At 41.7% G+C, this 26,533-nt stretch overlaps 1 protein-coding gene and 1 non-coding gene across 2 annotated transcripts in view; one reads left to right on the forward strand and one right to left on the reverse strand.

Annotated features, from left to right (window-relative positions):
- LOC121593706 (protein dead ringer-like) overlaps positions 1-26,533 on the reverse strand; it is a 106,895-nt gene that overhangs the window by 72,389 nt on the left and 7,973 nt on the right. The window contains exons 3-5 of the mRNA XM_041916296.1: positions 6,701-6,858; positions 6,112-6,632; positions 4,915-5,015 (exon numbers count right to left, since the gene is read on the reverse strand). Coding sequence (XP_041772230.1) covers positions 4,915-5,015; positions 6,112-6,632; positions 6,701-6,753 — 675 coding nt within the window. The 5' untranslated portion in view covers positions 6,754-6,858. The remainder of the gene's footprint in view (positions 1-4,914; positions 5,016-6,111; positions 6,633-6,700; positions 6,859-26,533) is intronic.
- On the forward strand, positions 13,522-13,594 carry Trnak-cuu. The gene has a single exon. It is a non-coding gene; the product is annotated as a tRNA-Lys (tRNA).

The raw sequence follows: 26,533 nt of genomic DNA on the forward strand, positions 1-26,533 counted from the left end.
AGTTGAGTAGTGGAGCAAGAAAAAAACACACACATCCTAATGTAGCTGTCATTGGATGATGAGTATCGTTGAACCTGTCAGTGTAGAAAACGGCGAAGCAAGCAATCTATATACAAAGGTTACGAAAGAATTGATCAAATGGAATGCTAACTATTGTTTATTATTTTACAACGAAGAAAAAACTAACCTTTCACAGACTTTTTAAAGCGTAAACGAACAGCTCAGCTAATCGAGATATTTTGAAAATATATCTCCTGTTCCTTTAATCGACCTAACGCTCGATTCATCAACATAGATGAATATGTTGCGCAATTCCCCTCGACATAGAGTGTATTACATTGCAAGCACATTGAGTGGAGACACCGTGCTGGGTAGCCTTCGCCATTGCTCGGTCGTATTCATAAGCATGCGCATCCTAGAAAACGCATCCGGAAGGCATTTCAACGCCATGCCGTGACACCCCCTCTAGTCCCGAACGCACGATCAACTATGTTGTATGCTGCGGAACATAGAACGTCTGCCAACAAACCGACCCGCTCTGACGGCCCGCAGCACCGTGCTAGACAGAGAGCACCCGTGCCCAGTACCAAAAGAGAGAATCAGCGCTTTGCCGACGAAATTGAAATGTGACTAAAAGACAAATGCATCGGCATATATTACAACTGCAAAATAATGAACATACGCGATACCGGTGCATCGGCTGTGCGAGTGGTGAGTGGTGCATTCCGTAATGAAAGCCATCCCGCCCCACTCTGCCTCTACCCATTCGCAGCAGTCACGACAGGACCTTCGACGGACTTTCATCGCTGTTTCGCCGCGCTCGGCGCACGCGGAGGCACACAATTAGACTTCCATTTTTCGGTTTCAATTTCAGTGCAGTGTGAAGCGATGTGTTTGGCAAGCGGACTGCCTATTCAAAATGCACACACACATACACACACACACACTGATGCACTCGTACATACATCGCAAGTCGGTTTTAACCGCTGAATACTAATCAAACCCGTTTTAGTTTTAGTTTTCCTTGGGATGCCATGAGCGATGGATTCATTTTCCTTTGCACTCTGATCACTTAATCTCGTCCAATGGTGGTGGAAGGCAATTGGAGAAGCGTTACCTCATCTTAATGCACAACTCACGCGCTCGTTACGGGTTTGCTTTGGGGAGGAAATGCATCCTTTGAAATTTTGAGCTATATGTTGATTTGCAATAAGTTGTCATATTGTTATGATAAATATCTTCATCGAAAAATCGATATCAAAGATCGAAATATTAAAACTAAACATCGGTTAAATTTCTTAGATCTGAGACATTGTTATTGTTATACGCTTTGTAAAACATTATCAAATAATTTTATGTAAGGTCAAATGCAACAATATGTGTAATCCATATGAACGATCCTGAAATCGATCGAACAATGATCTCAGGCTCAAACTTAAATCCCAAGTCAACAACATCTTGCCAGCAACATCTACAAGGACTGAAACATCGCGTCCATACTTTGTTCATCTATCTCCGTTTGCAACCAGGAGATTCCTTATTCCTGCAATATTGTGTTCGGTTTCGATTCGTTTGACTTCGAAGCTAATTTAATTAGACGAACGTGACATTATGTCAAATTATATTGCCGCGTCATACGCGCGTCCCATCACGCGCTCTGATCTGCGGTCCGGCATGAAGACGAACGGCAAACAAACGAACTGCTCCGTTCTCTTTACCGACTGTTTTATTCGCTTCATCTACCATCAATGCGGAGCGCTTTAGGTTGACTCATTGAGATGCTCAATCGATGCTTCACCCGGATGGTCGGGTGTCACACGGTGCCATACCGTGTCAGCGTTGGTGCTGGCGGCGTGTCAGACAGAACGCAAACATGACCGCCGGTGGACATGCTCGACAAATTTTCCAACACCTCATATGGGTAGGCACGGGATTCGATTGTGAATATTTGCAATCTTGCAGCTCGGTGAAGCAACTATCAACACACACGGTGTAGGGATATTTAAAAGAAAAAAAAATCAAATTGCAAAATAATACATGATATTAATTTACTGAGAAATTCAATTAGTACTCATGAGATTATTTATACACAAAACCCAATTTTTTAAACTTCAAACAGTTGTTGGACCACTCTGTTTAAATGAACATGATTTTTTTTTCGTTGATTCACATCGCTCTGGATACACCAGTAAGCAAAGATCGACCTCAATGGATCGCATATTCCCTGTGTACAACGTTTTCTCAGCAATTCGACTCTAAACGAAACAATCACACGGAACCATAGAGCTATTTATGGACATCTGATCAACTACAATATCGCGAAGACTTTACTTCAGCCCCCGCCCTCAGCATGTCTGTCACCCGGCAGAGGGTTGGTAGAACCGTCATCTAGGGCATGCAAGCAACCGGAAAGGAGACAGCAAATCGATTAGTAAAAGCATGAAAATAATAATATCGAATACAGTGCCCGCGACGAAGTTGATGGACGAGCCGTAAATGTGGCCGCAACAACGACACAACGCGATCGAAGGACCCACACTTGGGCCTAGGCGGTTTCATCGCCCAATGATGGACGGTGGAATGAAGCGTAGATGTATGCATAAAGAAATACACGTACACGCGGTGTAACCAAACAGCAGGGTCGGGACAAACACGGGACACCAGGCTCAATGTTTCGTCCCCGCTCGTTCGATGTGAAAATTTATATCAAATTACTGTACACAATTTCGTTACTGCAGGGGGTACGCCGAGCGATCGTCGCCGGTCGGTTCAATACTTTTCTTCACGGTCGGATTTGAGACTTCGCGGGCACACTGTTGGTTTACGAAAGGGGAAGCGTGGCCGCAAGAAGAAAAGGAAAACAATCACGCCAGTTGGGGGCTATAAAACCATGAACATAATAATGAACACGACAAACAGTTTATGGTTGCTTCGTCATAACGGAACATGCAGATGCATTTAATTGAATTACAGAGATGGGTTTCATAAATCCATATCCTAAAGCCATTTGGTGATATTATTATACATAAAACGTAATTCGTTTGATAACTTAATGTATTAGTTTTTGTATCTTATCAAACAAGTTTTTTGTCTTTTCATTCGAATTATTTAAAGCTAGTCTCAAATCTTTTTGAATTATTTGATTTTAACTTACGCCAGATAAAATACATTACGAAAAACAAATCGTGCTGTGAATAAAAAATTAGGCACCTATTAAATCTAGCCTAAAACGATTGATAATGTAGTTCTCAACTGTCATACTGACCCTAGCGCTGTAAGCTTTGCCTAACCTTACCTAACCTAACCCACTAACAATGTTCCAGCAAGTTGAATCTTTTCCTGAGTACGTGCTGCATAGTCGCGCAAAATAAAACCGACTTTTATTGGCAAAATAAAGCCAACAGACACGTCTCCAAACTGCCGTTCCTTACAAAGTGCCCTTTCATCGAACCTCACACACGGATTTTAGCTCAAGCAAATAGAGAAATCACACACTTAATACGAGCTCTGCGCTAAAATGCATCACACCGCAGAGCAGAGTGTACGACGACCAATTGCAATAGCACGCAGCTCTGATGAGCTCTTCTGACGATCGTACAGTTTTCCGCCGCCAGTTATCATCTACGCCAGCCTACGGCTCCTACCGTTTGCACGGAAAATGAATATTCATCCCCATGACAACGGCAATAAAATGGATGACAAAAAACCAACCTTCGGAGTGTTGAAATAGAGGCAAGTAGATGTACCATCCACACGGAACGGAAGCATACGTAATGGTAACCGACCGTGTACATAATGCAGCCAATACTGGCTGCAAACTGCACACTGCACTAACGCGTCTCCGCCACTTGATGATGGCAATGGTCATCTTTCCCGTGCGCACAGCACTTGACACCACACGTATGATGATGATGGCGAGTATTAATTAATAGAAACGTGCTATTGACTCTGAATCGGCAATTAATCAGCATGTTATGGATGTAAATTATCTTGCCCGAACAAACATGTGACCAGCACTTCACCTGTAGAGTGGGTCTGTGTATCTAGCACTAAGCGCTGAGATGCCTTTCTTTGATTAGAAATTGCATTTATAGCAACAGGTAAGTGGATTGTGCATTTGAACAGACGAACGACAGGTGAGAGAGAGAGAGAGAGAGAGAGAGAGAGAGAGAGAGAAGATTGTAGCTTTTGTGTTTAATTGCCATACAAGCTTTTGCTGCAAAAATGTGTTTTGTTTTACAACTAATGGCAATTTTGAACGAATTGTTTGCACCACCTCGCTTTGCTGTGATTTGACGTTTCGAAATTATAACGAGTGTTAAAATGATCACCCTTCCAGTCTCCCCAGATTGCAATTCCAAATCGAAAACACTAATTCCACAACATTTCAGTGCTCCGTTGAATGAACAGCGTTGAACGATCCATCCACTACCGTTGCGTATTTATCGTTGCATTAATAGTTAATTAAAATTGTAAACATCATGAATGATTGTAACCATAAATATTGATGCTGCGGTGGATTGCTCCTCTCGACGGCTCGAGCGTCATTTTGCACTCGAGGAAGTGCAAACCGCCTGGCCGACTGGCAGTCCAAACGAAGGCAATAAATAAAACGTAACCAAACGGGCTAGCACCTAGCAGCACGGGCCAGCCTCGTGGTGCACGCTATAAAACATGCAATCTTTTGATTGCAAAATTACGACCCAACACGGGAGACACGGGAGAAGGGTTTGAGAAATTACGATCCCTTTCCGCGGGACTTTGAGCCCTGTCCCTCGACGTCAAATCGACGCCACAAATGTGGGCCGCAAAGGACGCCTCGCATTTATAAACGTGGTGCTGCTGCTGGTGCTGCTTCTGGTTGGATACGGGCTCCCGTGTTCCGTAACGCATTCCCTTCGGATGGCGACTTACCTGTCGTACTTGTTTGAATTGCTCCTCGAAGCTCCAGCCGTTGTTTTGTTGCGACGAGTTCGACGTTTCACTCGAGGTTGACGAATTGGAACCGGGATTGCCTGGGGTGATTAAAAATTGGAAAGAGAAATGCGATTTCAATACCACGGGTTCCGTGCAACAATTTGTTTGTGTCTCTGCGATGACATCCGGTTTATGAAAGTATGGACGTGATGCTTCATATGGAAGCAAATTTTATCGTGTAGCGAGCTTCTTTACAACTTGTTTTGGTTACTTTTTATATTGAATTTATGAGTATTAAATATATATTTATTTAACATTTAGTTTTGGAACTGCTACAAGAATGGCAAGGAAACAACAATTCTTTTATTGGATATTACTTGGATGATTTTGGTAGAAGGATGATGAAAAAAGACAAAAAGAAAAAAGAGATTTAATATCTCATTCGCAGATGATTTAAAAAAAGGGAAAATCTTTCAGAGGCATCATCACGTTTACATCAATGAATCCATCAATCGTATCATTAAGTTTCCATCTAAAGCCCGGATTACAGTTCATGTACTGAGTTCTGAAATTATGGGGTTTTCTGCTATATTTCATTAAATATGAATCAGACTAGGGCTTATCGTACACCAAAAGAAAGGATATTAAATTCCCAACATTATATATGAACATATTAACATAGAAAGGATGTTAACATATTTAATTAATAAATTACATGGATTTCCTTGTGATTCCCCGCTTTATTCACGGTGAAAAAATAGTGGTCAGAGGTGAATTTCAGGGAAATGCATTAAATTTATTAATTCAATATGTTTTACAGTCTAAATATAAATAGAATATCATTTGTTCTCGTGTATGATAGGCTATATTCCGATAAATATTTATTATTTTTTATTATTTTTTATATAAAAATTAAAAATTCGCATTCACTTTCACGCAAGGTCTAAATCGACCTAAAATCCAAATTTTTATGTTTCTAATGTAGTCTTAGCTTTCAATACATCATACAATACGACTTCTAGATTCTTCAAAGGATTAACATGATGTTCGATTAAATTCAACTTTTGTGTCATTTTGAAGTCTAGAAGCTCTGTGATTTAAAAGAATACATGATTAAAGTAAATGTTTTTTTATTATTTTTTTAATGCATCATAAGAAAAACATCAATAAAATTTCATAAAAGAAACTTCTTACCATCCTTGCTGATCGGTGCATTCGGAAGGGTGAAGGAAAAATTGCTCCCATTCTGTGGCCCCGTCTGCGATTGTGAACCTCCTCCAGCAGCTCCACCTCCTCCTCCTCCTCCACCGCTGCCAACATTCATAGAACCACCACTAGAACCACTCCCACCACTTCCACCCCGTGCTTCATCTCTACCGGAACCGAACATGCCCATGCCGTTGCCGGCTCCGTTAGCAGTGCTGGCGGCGAGAGCTGCCCCGAACGGCGACGAGGCAGCATGGAGCGCGGCAAAGTCAGCCGCCATTTGTTCGCCCATCAGTGCGCCCACCTTCATGTCGCGCACCTGCATCTTCAGCTTTTCGAGCACGTCCCCATGGTGTCCCGCAGCCAGCCCCGACGCCAGCCCGGACAGTCCCGGTACGTTCATGTTGAGCGCCGTCAGATTGCTCAGCACGCCCAGCGGATGGTTGGCCCCGAACTGAGCGGCTGCGGCTGCTGCTGCGGCTGCCGCTGCTGCAGCGGCTGTTGCCTGGCTATGGGGGAAAGAATTTTTCGGTACAAATTAATACACTCCTAATTAGAACCGGTCAATCGCGCTTACCTTAGCTCCGAGTGATGGTCTGGACTTCTGCCAAACTCCATGCCGGATGTCATCTTTGCGTCCGGCGACGGGCGATTCACATTAACGCCCTCGTCGCTCGACTCACCGTCCCGACCGGGATCCGTCTCGCGATCGGAGTGTTCGTCTGCCGTGTGGGACTGTGGGAAGAATGGAAGCGATGAAAAAAATGCATTAAATACAGGGAAGCGGGCAAACGATAACAAAAGTTTCTGATGCATGAAAATAAACACTGTAGGGTTTTTAAGTACGCCAAAGCTATTATTGTAATATATCAGCATATAAACATCATCCTACCAATATTATGCGGTAACACTCCCTTAGTATAAAACGGAAGATTCCCCACTACCGGAGAAGGTGAAAAAAGGACAGAAAACAATTAATTATGTACAGCACGACAGATCATAGCATACCAGAGGAAAAATAAACCCCTCCGTTCTGAACAACTCCCTCCCATATCGGCGAAACGATCGAGATTGAGAAAAGCGTCGTGATGATCGAGACATGTGGGAAAACTGGCCTGCTCTGCCGATGCGTTGCTGCATCCCCAACGACGTTCTGCTGACGCTGACACAACAACTGTCCCGACAAGATTAACCGACACGTCCATATATTTAACACTCGTTTTGATACATTGTCGCCGGTGTTGGGTCGCGATCTACCGTCTGGTTAGCGTCGTCACTGGCACCCACGGAACGTGTGGTACCAGTTTAAAAAAAAACGAACCCGCACACACACTTCGCGGAAGAGATCAACACACCCGGGAACCAGGAGCACAGGACTGCTGACCGAAGTAAAGGCGACGAGATTTGCTACCGAGATTAGCCGCTACTCTACCGTTTCCTATATCTAGCCAATCAGCTAGATCGTCGTACCCTCGTGCCCACTGAGCGGGAGCGCCCGATCCACAAACTGCCGACCGATAAAAATAAAATACAACGCGTCGGTAGCACTTTTATAGCCACTTTTATAAGCCAGTGGATTTGGACTGATATTAAACTGTCAAATTAATGAAATTGATGTAATATTTACGCTCCCTTCTTTCGCTGCCGGATGCGCTCGCTAGGAGGCAGGGAAACTCGCATTAGGTGTGAGAGAAAGCGTGTACCTTCTTATGCGTGTACCCAGCCTGCGGGGAAGAAAAGCGTCATGGGGCAAGGTGGGAGCGATTTATTTAACACTTAACAACATTTTGATTCCGGACGAGGAATGACGCCGGGGTGGGGGCGGGCGTGAGATAGGCGGCCCACTAAGGCACACACATGGAAGCACGGCGCTTACCGAGTGTCACCACCGACAGAGACACACTAGGCGTTTGAAAACATTCCCAGCATCATTTAAGAATTTTATTACATCCCCATGCCCATCCCTTGCCTTGGGGGTCCCGTCGTTTTGAGAGGGGTTGGGATCGCTTTAGATCGTCGGCGGGTCATGTGCGGTCAAAGCGCAACTCTAGGTGAAGAGGTGAATAAATAAAAACCACAATATTAATTTGCAAGGAAACGTGTTTCTGTTGATAGTGCGGCGACATGCCGGATGATGGAGGTTGCTGTTTACGAAACACGCGGACGCCTTTCGACGCCTGCTGCAGATGGAATCTAATTGAATAATTTATTGCTCAGTAAGGAGAAGAGGGAGAGAAAATGTTGCGATGACAGCGGCCGAACGATATGACAAGATGCTTTTGATCAAGCAGCCAAGAGTGTTAATGGGAGGCGTGCTGATGAAGCTGTTTTAGCTCTCGCTTTATGTTGTGACAAAGAACTGTTTCGTTGAGCTGGTTTAAAAGTTTTTCGGGGGTTGTATTGCGATGGGATCAGTGTTGAAGTATTTTAAATGTATATTTACTTGTTCGAAATTGTACGATTATAATAGCAATTTAAACGCACTTGCTTATGTGTTTCATTTCTATTAAGAGCTTTAACTTTCCTTGTTCGATTTGTGGTAGTTTATACTCTAAGGTATGTAAAATCACACGCGTTCAAATCGTTTCTTATACAAAGCATTGTTTTCTCTTTGGTGTAACGTCCTACACGGACATGCCGGCCTATCGCGACTTTCGAGACTTATTCAACAATACCACGCAGCCGGATAGTCAGTCCTTGCTACGGGGAGACGTTCCATTCTAGGCTTGAACCCATGACGGAACCGTTCCTATGTTTAAAAATTTATCACTTTACTAAGCATAATGTTTTCCATTTTTAAACCAGACTCATTTAAAAAGTATCAAAGTAAAAACATAAAAAATAAAAACTAATTTGTTTGCGTTACAAGATATTGGAAAACATTGTGTGATAAAAGCATAATTGTTCTCAAGAATGACTTATTTAAAAATTGGTGGTTATGTCCACTGCTGTACATGTGTACTTCTATCTGAAACTAACTCTGAAATGAGTAACGTACAATAAGTTAATACTTAAATAAAATAGGCTATGATTGAATTGATAATTCGCTTATGATGTCTACTCGTTAGGCTAAAAAGAATTGTTGTATTAAGAAGTAACGGCTTTGCTTCTTAGGGTTTGCACGGCTGGAAAGATAAGACCGTCATAAACAATAACAAATTATTAAATGAAATCGGCACAAAATAACATCCTCCTCGAAGACAAACTATTCGCCAATGATTAATACCGCAAACATACCCTATTTTACACCAAATCATTAAAACCGTCCAGACCCACAAACCGACACCTCAACAATCCTGTGATGATGGCGCAAAGCAACACGTACGTATCCAATCTGGGCTTTACCGGACATGGGTGCGTCCATTTCCATTGAACAGCAAGATCAGCAACATGCTCCGTTTCATTACATAGCGGGCAGTGAGTATTTTCTCTTCCCTATCCATTTTTTTGTCTTCTACTGTCACACCTTATCGTGCCTGACTCATCGTAGCCGAGAACTGGTACCATCTAGCGGAAGCGGCGTTAAAAGAAGACGCATTGTATTTATTGATTTAACAGACATTTAAATGAAGCCGAATCTGTACTTTCCGACCTCCCCGTTCCGCATTCGAACGTTTACGTTGGAGCGTCCTCCCCGGGTTGTGATGATGGGAGGATTCGTGTGTTTGACGCACTTCAAAATAACCCTTTCTGACGCCACAGCGGAAGTGGGATAATAAAAATTCACGTTTTCCCTGATACACCATTGGTGGGATGATATTGATCGAGAAACTCGCTAGTGATCGGAAACGGGTTGAAATGGACAGGAAGGGCAAATAATAATGTAAAAACGCTCAAAACACACTCACACACACACCCACAACGGCACAGCCAATTGGACAATGCTTGTAAAACGTTACCGCAAACACACGATCCGAATGTCGGAACACTCGAGAACAGTGAGCAGCAGCCGCAGCAGTGAAATTTCCATAGCATTACAATATGAAAGCAAATTGATCTTCGATCTTGGAACAGCGTGGAAGAAATGTCAGCTTTTGGGAGGCGCTCTGTAGCTTCCGCGACGCTACAAACGTTCTAAGGAACACACGTTTTTTACGGCCTTTTTTAGTAATGAAATTCTTTTCTTAAGCAAATAACGCCCCAGCCCTGAGAGAGGAAGAGACATAATTTGCTTTGATTTTTCTTCTTGGATATACATTTTTCTACCCTCCCGAATCGGTGCACCTTCCCTTTGTCGATCATTTAACACTTCTCCACTATCCGCTTTCTTTAATATTCGAGACTACTTCCTCCTACCCCACCGATCCGAGGGTGATCTTCGTGGAAAGGAGGAAGAAATAAAGCACAAGACAAGCCTTTCGTTGAACGGATTCGTGTCATCGGCATCAACCCACGCCCTGTACGATGGCATCCCGACTCGCGGCACATCATGGTGCATCATCAAAGGGAAGGAAACAGGAAATTTGAAAATCAACACAAGTACAATCACTTTTCGCTCTCATGTGTATTGTATGATGAAATATGACAAACTTGCAAATGAACAAAGAATGTTGAAGATGGTACAACCATGCGCATTATGAAGATGAACAAAAAGTATTGAAAAGTGGAAAATGTGGAAAATCACAACATTAATCGCAATACAAAACAAAAATGTTCTGTAAATGATACCGGTTCCTAGAATGTTCCAGAAAAATTATGATTTCTTTATATTTAACTGATCAATAATGTTTCGCCCATCCCGAAACGACAAAGCTGACACAAGGGATGGTTCGTTTATGTCGTTTTTTTTTTTTCGTTAAAATGGACACATCACGAAAGGATTGACCACTTCACATCATCTCCGGGCTGCTCCGAAAATGTAATGTAAATATTAGACCTAGAAGAAGTTAGAGCCCGAACAGTTCAACAAGTGTTATTTATGCCCCGAAGATTCCGATCCCGTAGCAATACCGAGAGGGCAACATAAAAGCCCGCCAACAAAGACGCCAATCCTCCTGGAGCGTCGGCAGGAGTGCCGGGCCAGGGGCGCTGTTTATTGGTTTTATAGTTCGGTTTGGTGTTTCGCACTTGTTTGGATATCTCGTTTAGATTTCCTCTACTTTACCGTCGAATAGGGGGAAACGAAAAAGTGATTCAATTCCACGCTTGAACAAATATTTTGTAAGAAATACATTAATTGCTTAAACAAATCGGATTTCAGGATCGTATAAGATAACAAACAGTTTCATTTATCTCTCAGTTTGTCTTAAATATCAAATTTTTGAGGCGGATGCCGGAATGTGGAGTGATTGATTCGTTCGCCAAACAAGGCAGTACATTTGTGAAGCGTTCGAGGTTTGATTTGAACCACTGGAAATGGAATTACATCTTTTAAAATATAGTTTTTGGTTTTGGATTATTTACATCTCAGGAATTTCTGCGGAGAATTTATTAAGCATCGATTTTGTTATTCAAACAAACGTGGCGTCATCAAACTCGTGTACTTCCCATTCATTTCGATGACACACACATCCGGCATCTTGTGTCATTGTCATCACCGCATTATTTATATAATCAATTTGACCGTTGATTTATCAAGCAAAAAAAGAGTTTGATTAATAATAACAAAAAAGATTCTACTACATACACCTCTTCATTGCTTCTTACATGGTGGTCTATGTTTAACATCTTGCCTGCGTTTGGTCGTGAAACTGATTAAAGATGCATACGGACATATTAAACCCTCTGTACGACTCAAGAAAGCTACTTTGTTGCATGGTGCAGTGTGCAAAAATGTTTGGCCCGTGTCAGTCCTCCATTGTGTTGTGACAAGCTGAAGTCATCTTAGGGCATCGTAGCCGCTGCTTATTCCAGATTACTGCAGATGTTTTGCTTTCCATTTGCAATGTGTATTACCATCCAGTCTGGAGAATCCTTCCAGCCAGAGCACTGCTGCTTCTAGGTGGTCCATCATAGATTAACATGCCTTCTTCCGTCCCAAGACTCTCCCCGGTTCACCCGTTTCCACACCTCAGCAGACCCTGCTTTATTACGTGCGATATAAAGCTTTATAGTTCAACCGTACGAAGTAGCCTCCAGCCAGCCGGTAGGGCTTTAGGCGATGGCTTACAACAATAAAGCATCCTCGGACGTGAAAAAAACACACAGACACGAGGCAAGCGCGCACGAGGACGGCGGGATTGAAATGCATTATTACAAACAAGAAAGTCGACCCCTTGGGTTGAGACTCACCGCGGCTAACCCGTCCAACCGTCAAGAGCCTTTTAATATCAATGTGTGACTTTGGTCCGACTTTACCCGGCAGCCGGTCGGTTGGTTTCTGGCGGGGGTCATTCCGTCCGGCCGAAAGGTATTGCATCGGTATTGCGCTCGATGCATCCCAGTCCAGGCCCGGCGAGCGAGTTCACGGACGATAAATACATTCGTAAGGGTAAAATCAATATTTGCTCGCTTATTCACGCAAAGCGTACAGCTTTTTTTATTTATCATTCATTCGTTTTCTGCTGCTCCTACACACAACTTTCCGTTTCCTTGATCAAACGGACAGCAATGATGATGATGATCAGGATAATGTAATGTGAAGATTTTATCCCGTTCCCACACACACACACACGGATGAACACGGTGCTGCACAGGCACCGGCATAGAGGCATAGAGGCGGTCATGATTTGCTAAAAGAATTCTCGGCACCTCGCACAGGGCTAGGAAGAGGCTCTGTGCTCATGTTCGTGCATGGAGCACATGCTAATGAACGATAATTATGACTTGTCTATAGAAGAGCATCGTGTTTTTTTTATCTTTCTTCCATTCATTTGCATACACCTCGGGCAGATCAGCATTGTGCGTTGAACCACGTTAAGCTTGTTAGTGTAGCATAGCTCTAGAAAATAACTCTTTTTATACTGCATTTCATTCAAGTCGTGTTTCGATAGAGAATCACGTTTTGTCAGTTAGTCTAAATGATACATTATGACTTATTTTATTCATCTTAAGACAGCGAGAGAATCGAATCGTTATTAAATAAAGAAAATTAACTAACCAAATGAGAAACACCGATTATTGCAGCTATTTGAAAGGGGTTAATGAAGATGAGACACATTTTCTAAGGTTTTTAAAACAATTTTCCTTCCGCGGTTAGCTTCCTTAGACATATGAGTCGCAATCCACAACTCCGTTAAACTATCCATATGATACGATCAAACAGCTACATCACTGGTAGTTGATGTAGTTATATGGTTGAATATCTATGTGGTTATTTATGTTAAATATTTAGCGAATATGCTGTTCCGACTACCATTTCCGCAGAATGCAATAGAATTACAACACACGATAGATGTACAAAAATAGACCCTGTACAAATAGGAGGCGATATCATCATAGGCGCCCCTCTCAGCAGATGCCCGGCTAGCTCAGTCGGTAGAGCATGAGACTCTTAATCTCAGGGTCGTGGGTTCGAGCCCCACGTTGGGCGAAATGTTAAGTTTTTTACATTATTATTTGTCTATTGCACAAAAGATTTATAATCCAGACTATATGGTGGATTGCATCTACGAAGAGAGGTTTTAATTCATTTCTTGCGCCTATGATCAAGAATGAAGAGTGTTCTGGCCGAATCTGACAATCTTATTGATGTAAAATGTATGTGAATTTTTAATATTTGAATTTCTTTGTACTAAGGATGACGTAAAAAACATTCTATTTTGATACCATCTTTGCCCCTCTAACGTTGCTACGTCATACTTAACCACACTGATTAAACAAACATTAAAATGGTTGTTTTCAAATGAAGTTTAATTAAGACAAATCCAAAACCAAATTCCCTCCTTTTTCCTTGGAAATCAAAACCATCCTTAAACAAACCATTATAATTCATCCAATTGGTATCACTAACCCGCAATGCTTGTTAGGAATCAGAAACGATACTGACCATTGATTGCAATGCGGGTCTTGTTATGTTTGCCAAACGAGCTTCTCCGTTTCATGGTGACATTTCATCCCCCAATTTCTCAATTATACACCAGCAAAAGGCGCATTCTTTGGAAAAAGCAATACTGTTTACCGCAAGGCTTGATTGCCTATCCCAACGATCCTCGATGTTTGAACCCTAGGAGGAAGATATCCCTGATCTCAATGATCTGCAAGCTCTGTATATGGTAGAATACGTACCCCTTGATAAATTATTGCAAACCGACCAAAAATTGAATTGTCACAGAAAGGCTTCCCCACGCGATCTCGCCCTTACAACGCAGCTCATGGGTCAATCTAATCGGACCGAGCAGTTAGCTCTACTACCCGCAACCCATACAATTACCAAATTTCGTAGTGGATCGATTAGGGGCACAACACGGCAATGCTTCCCAGAAACAAGGCGTGAAAAATGGAATCCGACCCATTTTCACATCCCCGATCGGGCGTTCATAATTCGTACCGGACGATTTTACCACGCTTGTCAACTGTCTGGACGCGGCCCCGGGGCACTGTTAAAATGCCTACTTTTCCCCCACCCCCAGTGCGTCAGGACAGGCGCACTTTTGTACTCGTGGCTCGTGCGGGTATTTTTCCGAATGCCGAGCAACTTAATTAAAGCAAACTGTACTGGCAGCAGCAGCAGCTAGCGGAGGCGGTCCGGATTGGCGAGGTGCGGGCAACATTATGACATTATGATTTATGTATCGATCTGCTTTATACCCATCGAGCGTGTTCGTTGACCTGCCAGACAGGCGTACTGGTATGGAGCTAAAGGCAAAGTACGGTATGAAATTGAATCCTTCAAATCCTTCCGCTCGGAACCGGGCCCAGCAAGACACTTTCGTTATGATATCATTCCGTTTCTGTTCCAGTAGGATACTGTTTCTACTGCAGTTTATTGCGAAGAGGAATCAAATCGACTTCGTTTGGCTTACCGACTACTCACGGCACACACACACACCAGGACGTACACAGTGTGTCTTGAGAGGCGCATTCTTGCGTGGCTTCCCTGGAAGGAAGCCCGCTAGAAGCTTGTCTTTACGCTGAGACGGTACACCTGGCCGCTGCTCGGTGCTGCCTGGGCCGCTCACGTTGACAGTCGGCAACGTTGATAGCAATATAAAAATTGTGGTGAATATAAACGAAGGAAATTCGATATTGCATATGGATTTAAATTATAATGGAACGTACACGGTGGAAGTGGGTGTCTTGGGTGAAGGTTGGGTATTAGTAGAGACTCATTCTATGGTACAGTTCCCGTAAGTACTTCGGAACGTGCCCAACCGGTCAACGCTGTGTAAACGTTTTGCTATGAGCTCACATTAGCTGCTTTGGACCTCGATGAAATATGGTCATAGCACAGGAATGAAGCAAATGTACTTATACGAAATGCAATTGTGTGGAATTAAATCGTTCTTCTTTAGTTTTAAACATAAACTTGGCGTAAAATAAAACTAGAACTACTTTTCATTTTGCTTCCAATATGCTGGTTTATACCATTTGCATGGTATAGTTTTAAAATCGTTTTAATTTGTCATGTAATATTAATTAGAAATTGTAGCACGAAACAAAACGATGAATATTTCATTTCCAGAGCATAACCTTCCGGGGACTTTTATTGATTTTACAGTATTGAACGTGCTGCCCGTTGGGTCGACATTTCCAAACAGAGCAACGCTACGTCGTCCTGCCCCTTTCGTGCGCCTTTTGTGCATAAAATAACGCTACATACTTGCGCTCGCCTACAAAGTTGTGCCCTTTACGTAAATAAACCATAGCCGTTGCATGCAGCCGATGGGGCGGTACCGTCCTGTGATGCTCGGTAAAGTAGCACTCGATTTTGCGCAATTCAATAGCAGGGCGAGCAAAGCCGAGAAGCACCATACTCGATAGGAATCGATTAGATTTTAAAACAAGTTGAGCAAAAATAGATAAAAATTTGGTCAACCAACCAGCCTTTCTCTTTTGTTCTTTGCGTTATCAGTGCAGTCCGTTGGCACATACGGGGCGATGTTAAAATGGAAGCAAGCGCTAAGCGGAGGATCCTGAGAAACTTAGTAGCTGACCGTAACGTTTGCGGTAATGATTGCACCCAAAATTAGGCACGGTTCGTTGGTCACGTTTCCTGAGCACATAATCACCAATCAAATGCCAAGCCATTGCATGCTTTAAAGGGGATTTGAACTCCGATATTGCTGTGAAAACAGTTACAGTATGAGCCCATGAATGTAAGATTTTGTTTGCTTTGTAAACGCTTTAGTCCTTAATTTGAGTGATAAAAATTTATATCCTGTGATACGAAACTGCTGAAAACGAGATGCTGGTATAAACCGTGCACTGAGTGATGGAGGAATACACAATTCTTATTAAGCAAGACAAAATTATAATTGCTACCAAATTGGGTCCATCGAAACGGATGCAGGCAAGATGCAACAACAAACAAACAAATTGAACGATCAATTCGGACATAGCTTCTTATACACGATTGAATTTTATGAAATAACCTTTTAAGACAACCTTCGTAAGTAAGCAAATAAGTTAGTAAATAGTTTTGGTTTATTAGAATTGGCTTATAACAATATTTAACAAGTTTTACATTGGTTCCAATCGATTGACCTCTACTCAATAATCTGATCCAAATAACGCTCTAAGACAACCTTCAATGAAAGCAACTTCAACGGTCTTTTCAGCCTATGGTTGGTTCCAGTGACTAAAGAGCCGATGAGGACTAAAATCACTTTACATCTTTAGACAGACAGTGGTTGGAACTTATTTTGCATGATTGGAAAAACACTGATAATAACCGCAATGTATCGAAACACTCGTGGGTGATGATGATGGTCCCACCTCCACCCCTACATAGGATCAAGAAGGATGATCTTTTAGATTACTATTTTTAAAGTGATTTTTATTTTTATTTTATAATAAATGTGCTGGACAAATTCTAGTTAGTTTGATATTTTCGAACCAGTGCATCATAGATTTGCATGTCAGGTGCATGTCAGATTAGATGTAGATTAGACTTATCAGAGGCAGGGATGTTCCAAATCGGGTATTTTCAATTTCGAGAAAAAATCCACGATTGAATATGATATTTTCCCGGGTAAATTGGTTTTTTTCAATGGCGCAAAAGCTGATATAATTTTTTGTCTATTGGATGTAATTTGTATCTATGACTTGGCTACCGAGGTACAGTCCTCAACTTGTAAGACCAATAAAATGCCCATCATGGGTTCAAGCCTAGAATGGACTGCTCATCTTGATAAACTGATAATTTTGTTAAACCATCATCTATAATGGTACGACTTAACAACAAACCCGTCATGGGTTTATGCTCCGATTGGACCGTGCTTCTAATCGTTGGACTGACTGTGTCCTGCTATGGTAATCAATAAGTCACTGGAAGCCAGCCCCCTTAGTGATACAGTGCCAAAGAATGAGTACAAGAAGATCATCTATAACAATATAAGGGGAATGTAATTGCTCAAACCATAATTGTGCGACAAATATGATAATTTGCCATCTCGATCAGTGGAGGATAAACTGTATTGTTTTTGTTGTGCAGCTACTCAAATTTGCTAAAACATCTTTCCACAGTTATCCATTTCGTTTTTAACTCGTTTGAGTTCAATTTTTTACCACATCCTGGTTACGTACCTTGATCTGATAGACTTAATTTAGAAGAAGCCAAATGTACCGGGTGAAACGCTTTGATTAATCGCTTGTTCAACTTTTGTATACCACATGCTTGCTTAGGATCCATACAAATCTTAGAGTTCTTAATTTGAGGAATAAGTAAGTGCTCTGAATGATTGAAGATATTGAAAACTTTATGATTAATTCGATTAATTAATTCTTTTGAAAACATTGAACAAATTGTTTACAAACCAAGATCTGATTGTACGACATCTTCAAGGGAAAATAAAGGTGTTAAATCTAGCCTCGTTGGAAATAGAATTAAATGTTTTAAATATGTAGGTAAAGAGACCATCTATTTGCCTAAACTGCGTAAAAGTATATTGAAAATTGGGTTTTAAATGAACTTTCGCAACAGATTGTTAATATAAGTGAAAAAAATTCCATTCCAACGAAAATACCCAATATTTACCCGGGTAAAAACGAAAAAGATAAAAACCCAAAAAATGAATACTGTGTAAAAAGATTTACCCTCTGGTACAACACTGATCATAGGACATCTACTAAGAATAACTAAACACTCACATTTAATTCATATATAAAAGTGATAAGCTCCATTTAAGATGCAAATATATCTCTTTAATGTTAGCTGTCGGTCCTAAGTACCATATCTCATACTCAAATGTTATTAAAGTAGTATTAAGACAACCTTAGATCACGATTGCTTCCATTTGCTAACACTAAGTGATTCTTTCGTACATTTGCACATTCGTAATGTTTTACACTCTAGAATTTTAACATAAACAAAACTTTACTAATGGTTGGTAACGATTTTACAAAAATGGATGTGAAAAGACTCATTCTACGAAAACAACAAGAACTTCAGGATCAGAAATCAATAATTTGGAAAATTTTCGTTCATCCCAGTTCGGCTCGATGCACAAATCAAATCCAAACAATGTGCCTTTGTGTAATTGGCCAGAAGCGATTAAATGAGGATCGCACTAAAACCAGCGCTCGTGTAATGGCAAACACGAGAAACTGGATAAACGTAACACATGGCCACCATTCTAGCGAATTCCGCGATAAACTCTTGGTAGAGCCGCCCAAAGGAACGAACGAAACGGAGTGCCACCAGGAGGTTTGCGAATTTTAATGAATGCTTCAACGCATTATCATGCATCTTTGTGTTTGACGCGGATGGGGCGATAAAAGTTTCTCCTCTCGCTAGTCACCACGCCGCGAAGTGCGTATTAGGTATGCGTCTGTATGTGTGTGTAGAGATGGAGATTGTGACGATGTCTTTGGCTGGACAACTTCGCAACAGCGATCCGGGACGATCGAAACCTCCCGGCTGTCCACTGGCCAGGGTTGCCAGGGTGTAAAATTGTAATAAAACTAAAGTGGTATGCCCGCAGTATGCTCGCTCTCGCTCTCTCTCTCTCTCTCTCTCTCTCTCTCTCTCTCTCTCTCTCTCTCATTGCTATTATCTCTCCTTCTCACTCGCCTGTTTTCTCCCCCTGTTGTTTATAACCACCTCTCCCCCCTCCCCATTATGCATGGTGAATGCATCTCCTGCACTTCTCATTGATAGACCACGCCTATTTGTAATTTAATTTTTATTGCCTACCCTTCTTCACTTTGCACGGCACACGGTGCTGTTTCACCGGTCGCTGATGGCAAGCTGGATGGCAGAAGAATGGAAGGGGATAAGGGAGCGGCTGCAATCATCGGCCGTTCGTTGCAGCTTGCCACACCGGTGCTGTGTGCATACAAACGCAACCGCTCTGTGCTCTGGCTGGCGGGAAAAAGGACGATTGTTGCTTGCCCTTTCCTACACTCGCTCAAGCTGCACACAAAGCTGGTCAATTTCTCCACCGTTGCTTTTCCACTGATAAATGCGGCTTTTTACGGCTCCTGGCAGACACACAGACGTATGTACACTGCACCACTGTGAGCAAAAAACGCACGCAGAAAGGAATCGGTCGGCTGATTAAAACGGTGGAGCCCGTACGGGGGGATGTGTGAGCGGGGAAAATCGATGGAATGCCTTTAATTCCGCGACCCGAAGCGGCACTCATTTTTAATTTCCGACCATTTCCGGTGGTAAGGTGCCTCCGTTCCTGCCTCCTCCGCCCCCCCCCCCCCCTCCGATTGAGTCACCCGGTTAAAGCCGTGCTACTAGGACTCAGGAACATTTTGCCCACCCTTTAGCGCTCGTAAACGGCAGAACAGGGTAGAGAACAATTACAGGCCGTTGGCTTTTGCAGTTTTAATTTTCATTTTGCTAATTTTTCCCCCGATTTCCACATGCGTCCATTCCCTCCGCACGATGCCTAACGCACTCCATGAAACGCTGGTCGGTGGAAACAAGGGGCAGTAAAGTTGAAAGATTATAATTTAATATCTACAGCCATAAAATACGTTTCTCGTACAAAAGTGCTTGAAGCTTCTAATGTGAAATAAAACAATTATTTCACAAGTTTTGGAAGATTAAGTCTCTAATATTGTTTAATTTTAATATTCTGTTATATGAAAATGTTTCCTTTTTCTATGACATTAAAAAAAATAAAAAGCTTTCAACATTCATATCGATAGTGTGACCTAAATGAGTGTGTCTGCAACAACCGCCATTGGGCCGCCTTCGCCTAAACTTTGCTCTTTCTTCGCTTCTTCACTACAATCATCACGCTGTATTAGTAGTAGTAGTAGTAGTAGTTGAGCTCCCCACAAACTCATTGGGATGTGAAATTTCCTAATTGAATCGGGTCTCTTTGCTCGACGGTCGGTACTTTCCCACCATTTCATCACATCCCCGGAACGCGCAGCCAACCACATCATTGTTAACCAAACCGAACGATTCATCAGCGCGTCAAGCATCTACTTGAGGTTCGAATTCTATTAGCAATCGATCATCAGACGCTGAATGCTCTCTGCTTGGCGCCCCCAATCCACCGGTACCGACTGCTAAACGGTGGAGGCATTTTCGGAGCATGGTGATGGTGCACATGATGATGATGATGATCGTGATGAGGTTGGGCAGATGAAAATGGCTCATAGCAACAAAGGCCAGGTGGCAATGGGATGGCATTGGGCGTTACGCAAGGGACCAACCAACGATTTTCACCACACAAACCACGAACGATACGATCGCCCACAAAACCGCTCCAATCGGTTTATCTAATTGAAGTGAAAAACCACAATATTCGTCATCGTCTTTGGAAATGGCGAGTGGGGGAAATGGTGGGATTGGATTGTGGTGGTAGGGTGAGGATGGACCGTAAAAGTTGACATTTACCATGACATTCAATATCATTACAATTTTAAATAATTGTCGTAAAGTGAGGAGCATAAAGTGTTGCTGAAAACCAGTTTGATTTTGAAAGTGTTTGTCGTGAATGCACAAGCTGGAAAACAAGAATTATAAATAATTTAAATAACAAAAGCAAATAAACAGATAACAAAAACAACCAAGGCGGTTTTATTAACTTAGATAGTATTTGGTAGTTACCGTTATGATTCAAATTCCGGTCATTCGGCATGTTTTTATTGAATTTCTTCATAGCCCTGACCCTGTCCATACCGCTTTTAAATTTTAAATAATTGCCATGATGTACTAAAATAATTTAAAAATGTGTTTGACCGCTAATAGGCCCTGATGCAACAGTAAATAAATATTTTCTATCGGTCAATTCACCGCCACAGGCATTCTAAGCAGTTTTGCTTCATAGCGACACCAATGTCCAAATTTCGGTCAGATGAAGTAAATTGTGATTAAATTACTTTAAAATATGCTTTTAGACAGTGATAATAACAAGAAAACGACGATATTTGAAGATGTATGTGACAAATGCATTGAAGGCTGTACGGAAAAGACCGTCAATTCATGGAACAGTTCTTCGGTCCTTTGCATCTACGAGTACAAGAGAAATGCAGCACCCAAACCCCGTTATTCTTAAGACCGTCGTTCTGTTGGTCTAGGAGGACTCCTTCAAAACAAGTTTAAAACACTTCAAAAAGGTGTAGTGTAAGTGTGAAATTGAGGATTATAAATAACATTTTGAAGCAGTTCGGAATACGAATCCAAACGTCCGTTATTTGAGACATGAATTCGAAACTATTCGGAATATTAATAAAAAAAACGTTTCAATTTTATGAGTATTTGCAATGTTTTCAATAAAATTAATTGAATTTTTTTTCTAAAATATAAACAGTAAAGTAAGCAAGCAAGCGAGTAAGTAAGCTAATAAAAATAAGTAAATGACAAAAATGCCACCGTAATTCAAAGTAATATGGTGTAATGTTTTTACAAACAAAATGTACATTAATTTCTGCTACATTAGAAATTTTAAAAAATCAGTTGAATTTCATGTCCTATTTACTAAAACTCCTTTGCTATTTGTTAACTCCTTAGATATTACATCGATACTTGCTAATATGATCATTCTTAAAACTTCATGGCCTAATTATTTTCTTACTACTACTACTAAGTTTTGGGCTAGCCGTTTCTATCCATTAATGTTAAAAATCATTTGCCTAACTTTTACACTTCATGGTTAACACTTCTCAAAAATTTGCCATGTTAAACATATTGTGAATGTCATAAAATTGCATAAATTTAGTTACTGGTACTGCTGGTTTTCTTCGCGGCTATTGAAATAAGCTGACAAGATCTTCCAGTTCCCAGCCGTTTTATTTGGCCCACATCATTTTTGCCCATTTGCAGCCGGCCATTTCACCACATCGTCCGTTTTAAACCACCATAAACCACGGCCACCACCCGCCACGCTCACCACCGACAGATAAATGGTTGAACGAATTTGTCACCAAACCTGCATATGCACTGGCGCTGAATATATGGCGCGTACAATTTCGCCGGCACGAAAAAGCCGACCAGAAAAGTGTCCTCAATTTGCGATTGTCCAACGGCAGCTTCCAGACAGGCGATCGCCGCCCGATAACCAGCCTTGATTGGTGTCGGTTGGGCCACTGCTGGTAAGGTTTGTGAGAAAATACAGGGCGTGTGAAAAAAACCAACCAACCGACCGAGCTCGACCATCGCGCAATGGAAATTCCACCACCCTACGGTGGGAAAAAAAGATTTTTCCGAGTGTTCCAAACGTAACGAAATCCTTCACAGTCCTTGAGTCTCAACCGTCCACGAGTCACCCAAGCCCATCGCGTTCGCTTTGATAAGTCGCAATTGGCAAACCAACGGGCAGGCGGCTGCTGTCTGCTGCAGAATGCACGCACGCTCTTTGCCCGCAACTCACCCGACTCGTGCGTTCATTGCTTAGCTGCGTGTGCGCACCTGTGTACGCACCGGAGCGTTGGTTTGTGACCTGTTCCAATTTCGATTCCGGCAGGCAGGCAGGCCGGTCAATGGAAGCCAATGGAAGTGGCTTCGAATATGTAACCGATCGATAATTACCAACGCTCTTTCTCAAGGGTAATTACGCGAAGTGGTCATTCGCCGTTCCCTTTCGCCCAGCTCATCGGGCGGCCCCCGCCATCCACAACATGGCATTTCCGCCGTTGATCGGTTTCCACCGCTCCCAAGATATGCTGATGAGAGGAATATTAATCCAGCAGCCATCGTTCCATTTTGCGTTTTGCTTCCCGCGGTGGTTGCGTTCGATTTGCGTCAATAATTATCTTCCTGCCATCCTGCCTTTTGTATCATTCATTCATGTTTGGCGGAGTTGACTGCAGTTGGCGATCAATTAAAGTATTCGAAATTTTAGTACACATTTTTTTAATTAAAACTCCACTGACATCAAATCCAAGGAAAGCATTGTCTAGCTTAAGTGCGATAAAACGTATTACAATACAAAAACATAATAGCGAACATAGGTCAAACAGTATCAATCAATCAACTATTACTGACTCAGGTGGGGAAAAGGTAAAGTAGATAAAAACGGACATCAAACCGTACACACGTCAAGGCAGGTAACGGCTAAGACAAAATAGTATAGGCTAAACCACTACCCCACCACCACCACCATCAGAGTGTCACAGGCTGAGGCCCAATTTCCCGTTGGCTGCTGACGCGCGAGACAGGCGCCCCGGCCTGCCGATGATGGTTGCCATCATAAAATGATGCTAATTTCTCCGGCGTATCAATTAGCTACAATCACTTCCGTCTACGAGCGAGTGAGCGATTAACTTTAAACGGTTTGTCTTCGCTAAGGCCGCGCGGTGTCATACCCAGGGATGGCTGCCGGTAGCAAACGCTGGCAGAAGCAAAAAATAAAATAAAAGGCCCCAATCGCGGAAGGTGCCATGGAGTATGGGCATCCTCTGAGGAAATGAGGTGGGCAATGGGTGGAGGAGAAGATGGTACCGGGGGCTGCAAATGGCCGATCGGTGCAGAGATTGTGAAACCACGACGTTAGCTTAAACTATCGGTAACGGTTTACACATTGTAGTGAGCAGGGTCTGCGTTTTTTGTGTTGTTGTTTGTTCCATCGTGAAAATACACTCGGTATTGAGTTATTTGCTAATTTTCTACGTTATTTATTGCACTTCGCTGTGTTGAAACACGTATTTGCCTTTATGCACAATCCTGTCAGAGGTTTTACATGTTTATCTGCTGTGTTCGGTGCGGGTTTTGCTGTAGCACTAGGCCGCGATAGTATGGCAAGCTGTCCGGGATGCTGATTTTTATCATTTCGCTACTTTTCAATTCTTGATACTACTAAAATAAAACGTAAATGAAGGAATGTGTATACCAAAGTATTGATTAAATGTAATAATTCTCTTTTCATGCATTGCATAACAAGAAATGTAAAGAAAAAGATATCATATCAGAAGTGCATGTTTAACACTTTTTGCGCTTCATCCAAGTTCATCATATAAACGTTGAACTCCTATCCGCGGACCAGATGCAGGCCCACGAAAAGATTTGATGGAAAGAACGAAATCAGCCACATTCCCAAACTCGATTGAATTCGATAACGATCGTAGCGATTGTCAAAATGACTTAAAATGATGGTTTCTTAAAATGTTTTTTTGAAATTTTTACCATATTGTACGCATAACTTAGGATACTCATTAAATATATTAAAGCAACCGTTGTATCTAGGCAACTGCTACTATCGTTCCTTTTAGGTCGATTTTGGGGAAGCGGCTGAATATCATTTAGTTAGACGTTTCATACTCGGGCTCGAACTCTTCCAACTTTAATTATCGTAATATGGATTAACGGACTAATCACTTTGGTCGAACTCGAGGTTTTATTTCCTTTATGTAACATTAAAATTAATTCTTCACAACAATGCGATGAGAATTTAAAAACAGATATGAATATTTAACAAAAAAAAACTGTTGTTGTTTTTACGATTATGAAGATTATCAAAAGAAATTGTTTTAGGAACCAGTTCTCGATTTGTCTGACTTGTCAGTAAAGCATTTTGATAGTTATTAAATGTACGTTTGTATCGATAATTTTTTATTTTTTATCATCAACGTAATAAAAGAAGCGATATTACTCTTTCTTTGTTATTTTTGACGGATCACACTTTTTCATAATCTATTGTCGATCCTTAACGGATGAATCTTTACAATTAGTTTTCATAATAAGAATTACCAATTTTGAGTCTTGATTGGATGACATAACTACAGAAAAAAAAACAACATTTTCACTAACCGCATTGCTTGATATCTTTAACCAATCATTCAGTCTGTAAAATGGTATAATGCAAAAAGTTCAGCGAAAAAAAATGCATTCTTCTGGCCCGCAGCTATCGATCGTATACTTAATTTAGGCCTTTATCTTGAAAGTTTGTCAGATTGTTAAAGAATGACATGAATTTGAAATTGAAATTGATTTAAAAATAAGATTGAAATTGACCAAATTATTGAATGACATCTTATTCTCTCATTTTGATGCTTCTTAACAATGTGAAACCCATTCAAAATTTTGAGTGTATTTTAATTTTATGAATAATTATCAATAAATTTTCAAAACTCTAATCTACCTGATTTACGAAATCCTAACGTAAAATAGTGATTTATACACTTCAATGTTGAAATCAAAGTACTTGTTCAATTTGTAATTTAAGAGCTTGCCTTGAACAATTTCTTGAATTATTAAAGTTTAGTACAACAAAAGAAAGTATGATAGCAGATTCTAATCCAATTAAAACATACTCATCGGTCTATATAACTAGTCCAGAAATTCAAAAATGATGCATGATTGGCTTTTTCTAGCCTCTAAATAGCGAAAATGATTATAAATTAGAACAGCGAAAATTACACATCCGTCGATGATAGCGTTCGAAAGAAAATTCGCTAAACTCTACAATCACAGTCGCAGATAGGCACGCACACCCACCAATTTCTTATCAGTCAGGTGTGCGCACCCATCACGGCTTAAGTATGATTATTTTTGCTTCAATTCCCCCCGCCACCTCACAACCATCCGCACAACAACCACAGCAACTTCAGCACCTGTCGAAGGATCGAAAACTGGTCGGGAAAGCATTACTAGAGCCGTACGCGTACGCCAACCTAACTCCCAACTCCGCGCACAGAAAACCTGCGCGATGATAATTGCCATCGCTTGGGTAAACAACGGCGAAAGAGGGGGGAGGGCGAACAAAAAAAAAACATCATACTACCGCACTACCACAGCGCAAGACTAGCGTTTTTCATTCGCGCTGCATACGCGACCACAGCATAAGAGACCGGCGCCATTGCAAACTGGCAGCCATGGCCGCAAATGGTTGTAATCATTTCGTTACTTTGTTTTTATTATTACCGTATTGGCAGCTTCTATCCACCCCTCTACCGTCCTTCCGTGCCT

Source organism: Anopheles merus, chromosome 2L (assembly GCF_017562075.2).
Source record: "Anopheles merus strain MAF chromosome 2L, AmerM5.1, whole genome shotgun sequence".
NCBI classification, from domain to species: Eukaryota; Metazoa; Arthropoda; class Insecta; order Diptera; family Culicidae; genus Anopheles; species Anopheles merus.